Source organism: Perca flavescens, chromosome 20 (genome assembly GCF_004354835.1).
Source record: "Perca flavescens isolate YP-PL-M2 chromosome 20, PFLA_1.0, whole genome shotgun sequence".
Classification (NCBI taxonomy): domain Eukaryota; kingdom Metazoa; phylum Chordata; class Actinopteri; order Perciformes; family Percidae; genus Perca; species Perca flavescens.
This window is the reverse complement of record NC_041350.1, coordinates 850,854-855,853: the sequence shown is the minus strand read 5'-3', so window position 1 is coordinate 855,853 and position 5,000 is coordinate 850,854. Positions and strand designations below refer to the sequence as shown.

The following is a 5,000-nucleotide window of genomic DNA, read 5'->3' as shown; positions in this document are numbered from 1 at the left end:
ATTTTGTTTTCTATTGTCCTTTTTATTGTGAACAGCGTGATTTTTGTTCCGTAGGATAAAAGCAGATTGATTTGGTAAATATGGAGGATGCTCAAAGACTGAGCTGGCTGTTCACATGTGAAACATATAAATTAGCCAATAATCTAGATAAAGCCTGGGAGAAGAGGAAAAAAGCTTTTTACTGAGATGAATTGTAGATGAGAATTTGTTGTTTGTGTGTTGTGTGTGTATATACATGTATGTATATACATATATTTGTATATGTCTGTATATGTATTTATTTGTATTCGTGTCTTTCTTCAAAAGATTTGTACATGCGAGAGGAAGAGGTTTGCTAAATAATTCAGTTTGTGGTGTTTTATAATCCCATGTGGGATGGGCCAAAATGACACAGAAAAAAAACATAACTGTAGACATATATACAGTATGATAAGATAAACATGGCTCGATTCATTAGCTACCTGATAGCAGCCAGACCGTTAGCATTAGCTACCTGTTAGCAGCCAGCCTGCTAGCATTAGCTACCTGTTAGCAGCCAGCCTGCTAGCATTAGCTACCTGTTAGCAGCCAGCCTGCTAGCATTAGCTACCTGTTAGCAGCCAGCCCGCTAGCATTAGCTACCTGTTAGCAGCCAGCCTGCTAGCATTAGCTACCTGTTAGCAGCCAGCCCGCTAGCATTAGCTACCTGTTAGCAGCCAGCCCGCTAGCATTAGCTACCTGTTAGCAGCCAGCCCGCTAGCATTAGCTACCTGTTAGCAGCCAGCCCGCTAGCATTAGCTACCTGTTAGCAGCCAGCCCGCTAGCATTAGCTACCTGTTAGCAGCCAGCCCGCTAGCATTAGCTACCTGTTAGCAGCCAGCGCCTCCAGCTGGCAGTGCAGAACCTCTCCGGTCTTGGCTCTCCTCAGAGAGTCCAGGTTCTCCTCAAGAACCTTCTTCTGTCTCTGGACCTGACGCAGAACCAGACCTGCCTCCTCCAACATGGACGGAACCACAGGCCTCCTCCGGGGCTGCTGGGAGAACTGGGTCTGATGGGGCTGCTGGGAGAACTGGGTCTGATGGGGCTGCTGGGAGAACTGGGTCTGGGTCTGATGGGGCTGCTGGGAGAACTGGGTCTGGGTCTGATGGGGCTGCTGGGAGAACTGGGTCTGGGTCTGATGGGGCTGCTGGGAGAACTGGGTCTGGGACTGACGGGGCTGCTGGGAGAACTGGGTCTGGGTCTGATGGGGCTGCTGGGAGAACTGGGTCTGGGTCTGATGGGGCTGCTGGGAGAACTGGGTCTGGGTCTGATGGGGCTGCTGGGAGAACTGGGTCTGGGTCTGATTGGGCTGCTGGGAGAACTTGGTCTGGGACTGATGGGGCTGCTGGGAGAACTGGGTCTGGGACTGATGGGGCTGCTGGGAGAACTGGGTCTGGGACTGATGGGGCTGATTATGTTGGGACTGGGAATGTTGGAAAGGTCTTTGAGGGGACTGGGGGTGGGTTTGTTGGGACTCAGTGTGTTGGGACTGGTGGTGATCTGGTCCAGGTCTGGTGGTTCTCGGAGAGTTTTCTGACTGTTGGAGGACAGGAAGTCATTCAGATTTTAGGTCACCAATAAAACAGCAGCAGGAAGGGGGGGGGTCTATGTTTACTCTATGGGTACATTTGGGAGGCCCTGTACAGACTGACTACCCACCCTCTACCCACCCACCCCACCCACCCACCCACCCTACCACCCACCCACCCTCTCTCTCTCTCCACCCACCCACATACCCTCCCCACCCACCCACCCACCCCCACCCACCCTCCCCCACCCACCTCCCCACCCACCCACCCACCCCACCCACCCACCCACCTCCCCACCCACCCCACCCACCCACCCCCCACCCACCCACCCTCCACCCCACCCACCTCTCTCACCCACCCACCCACCCCCACCCACCCACCCACCCCACCTCTCCCACCCACCCACCCACCCACCCCCACCCACCCACCCACCCCACCCCCCACCCACCCACCCACCCACCCACCCACCCACCCACCCACCCACCCCCCACCCACCTCCACCCATCCACCCACCCACCCACCTCCCCACCCACCCACCCACCTCCACCCACCCACCCTCCCTCCACCCACCCCCCCACCCCACCCACCCACCCACCCTCCCACCCATCCACCCACCCTCCCCTCCCACCCACCCACCCACCCACCCCCCCACCCACCCACCCACCCACCCTCCCCACCCACCCACCCACCCACCCCCACCCACCCACCCACCCACCCACCCACCCCACCCACCCACCCACCCACCCACCTCCCCACCCACCCACCCCACCCACCCACCCACCCACCCCACCCACCCACCCACCCTCCCCACCCACCCACCCACCCACCCCACCCACCCACCCACCCCCCTCCACCCACCCACCCCCACCCACCCACCCCCCCCCCCACCCACCCACCCCCCTCCCCACCCACCCACCTCCCCACCCACCCACCCACCCACCTCCCCACCCACCCACCCACCTCCCCACCCACCCACCCACCCACCCACCCACCTCCCCACCCACCCTCCCCACCCACCCACCCACCCACCCACCACCCACCCACCCACCCACCCTCCCACCCACCCACCCACCCCTCCCCACCCACCCACCCCACCCACCCACCCTCCCCTCCCCCACCCACCTATATATACCCCCACCCACCTGCCCACCCACCCCCCACCCACCCACCCCTCTCTCCCACCCTCCACCCACCCACCCACCCCTACCCACCCCCCTCCTACCCACCCACCCACCCACCCTCCCCACCCACCCACCTCCCACCCACCCACCCCCACCCACCCACCCACCCACCTCCCACCCACCCACCTCCCACCCACCCACCCTCCCCTCCCCACCCACCTCCCACCCACCCACCCCCCCCACCCACCCCACCCACCCACCCCCATCCACCCACCCCACCCACCTCCCCACCCACCCACCCACCTCCCCACCCACCCACCCCCACCCACCCACCTCCCCACCCACCCACCTGCCCCCCCACCCTCCCCACCCACCCACCTGCCCCCACCCACCCACCCCCACCCACCCACCCACCCACCCTCCACCCACCCACCCACCCACCCATCTCCACCCACCCACCCCCACCCACCCACCTCCCCACCCACCCTCCCACCCACCCACCCTCCCTCCCCCACCCACCCACCTCCCCACCCACCCACCCTCTCTCCCATCCACCTCTCCCCCACCCACCTCCCCACCCACCCACCCACCCACCCCCCCCCACCCACCCCCACCCACCCACCCACCCCCATCCACCCACCACCCCCATCCACCCACCTCCCACCCACCCACCCCTACCCACCCACCCACCCACCTGCCCCACCCACCCACCTCCACCCACCCACCCACCTCCATCCACCCACCCACCCACCCCCACCCACCCACCCACCCTCCCACCCTATCCCACCACCCTCTACCCACCCACCCACCTCCTCCATCCACCCACCCACCTCTCTCATCTCCCTCCTATCCACCCACCCTACCCACCCACCCACCCACCCACCCACCTCTCCCCACCCACCCACCCACCTACCCACCCACCCCCCTCCCCTCTCTCTCTCTCACCCTACCTACCCTCCTACCTACCTCTACCTACCTACCTACCTCTCTCTCCTACCTACCTACCTACCTACCTCTCTCTCTCTATCTACCTACCCTCTCTCTCTCCCTACCTACCTCCCATCTACCTACCTCTCTCTCTATCTACCTACCTCTCTCTCTCTACCTACCTCTCTACCTACCTACCTACCTCTCTCTCTCTCTCTCTCTCTCTCTCTCTCTCTCTCTACCTACCTACCCATCTGTACTCACGTTCAGCAGCGTCTTCATCTCCGTCCTCAAACGTCTCATCTCCCTCAGCATCTCATTGGCTCTCCTCGCCGCCGCCTGACTGTGATTGGCGGAGGTCCGCTGGTGACTTCCTGCAGCTGGCTGGGTTGCCGTGGAAACACTGGGAGCCCCTCTGTGATACCAGTCATCTCTGAATCAAACCAGCAGAGAGCAGCAGAGTTCATCAGTTCATCCTGTCTGTCTGTGTCTAAATGTGTGTGTGTGTGTCTTTGTGCAGTGTGTGTCTAAATGTGTGTGTGTGTGTGTGTCTGTGTGCAGTGTGTGTCTAAATGTGTGTGTGTGTGTCTTTGTGCAGTGTGTGTCTAAATGTGTGTGTGTGTGTGTCTTTGTGCAGTGTGTGTCTAAATGTGTGTGTGTGCGCCTGTGTGCAGTGTGTGTCTAAATGTGTGCGTCTTTGTGTGTCTGAATGTGTGTGTGTGTGTGTCTGTGTGCAGTGTGTCTAAATGTGTGTGTGTGTGTCTGTGTGCAGTGTGTGTCTAAATGTGTGTGCGTCTTTGTGTGTCTGAATGTGTGTGTGTGTGTGTGTGTGTCTGTGTGCAGTGTGTGTCTAAATGTGTGTGTGTGTGTCTGTGTGCAGTGTGTGTCTAAATGTGTGTGTGTGTGTCTGTGTGCAGTGTGTGTCTAAATGTGTGTGCCTGTGTGTGTCTGAATGTGTGTGTCTGTGTGCAGTGTGTGTCTAAATGTGTGTGCCTGTGTGTGTCTGAATGTGTGTGTGTCTGTGTGCAGTGTGTGTCTAAATGTGTGTGTCTTTGTGTGTCTAAATGTGTGTGTGTGTGTGCCTGTGTGCAGTGTGTGTCTAAATGTGTGTGTGTGCGCCTGTGTGCAGTGTGTGTCTAAATGTGTGTGTCTTTGTGTGTCTGAATGTGTGTTTGTGTGTCTGTGTGCAGTGTGTGTCTAAATGTGTGTGTCTTTGTGTGTCTGAATGTGTGTTTGTGTGTCTGTGTGCAGTGTGTGTCTAAATGTGTGTGTGTGTGTGTCTGTGTGCAGTGTGTGTCTAAATGTGTGTGTCTTTGTGTGTGTGTGTCTGTGTGCAGTGTGTCTAAATGTGTGTGTCTTTGTGTGTCTGAATGTGTGTGTGTGTGTGTGTGCAGTGTGTGTCTAA

The 5,000-nt window shown here is 59.1% G+C and overlaps 2 protein-coding genes across 2 annotated transcripts in view; both read right to left on the bottom strand.

Annotated features, from left to right (window-relative positions):
• Positions 1–126, bottom strand: part of kiaa0586 (KIAA0586 ortholog) — a 37,235-nt gene extending 37,109 nt beyond the window's left edge. Inside the window, exon 1 of the mRNA XM_028566280.1 lies at positions 116–126. Within this exon, the coding sequence (XP_028422081.1) occupies positions 116–126 (11 nt within the window). The remainder of the gene's footprint in view (positions 1–115) is intronic.
• LOC114547049 (vegetative cell wall protein gp1-like) overlaps positions 1–5,000 on the bottom strand; it is an 8,203-nt gene that overhangs the window by 877 nt on the left and 2,326 nt on the right. Inside the window, exons 2-3 of the mRNA XM_028566279.1 lie at positions 3,846–4,028; positions 846–1,555 (exon numbers count right to left, since the gene is read on the bottom strand). Coding sequence (XP_028422080.1) covers positions 904–1,555; positions 3,846–4,028 — 835 coding nt within the window. The 3' untranslated portion in view covers positions 846–903. The remainder of the gene's footprint in view (positions 1–845; positions 1,556–3,845; positions 4,029–5,000) is intronic.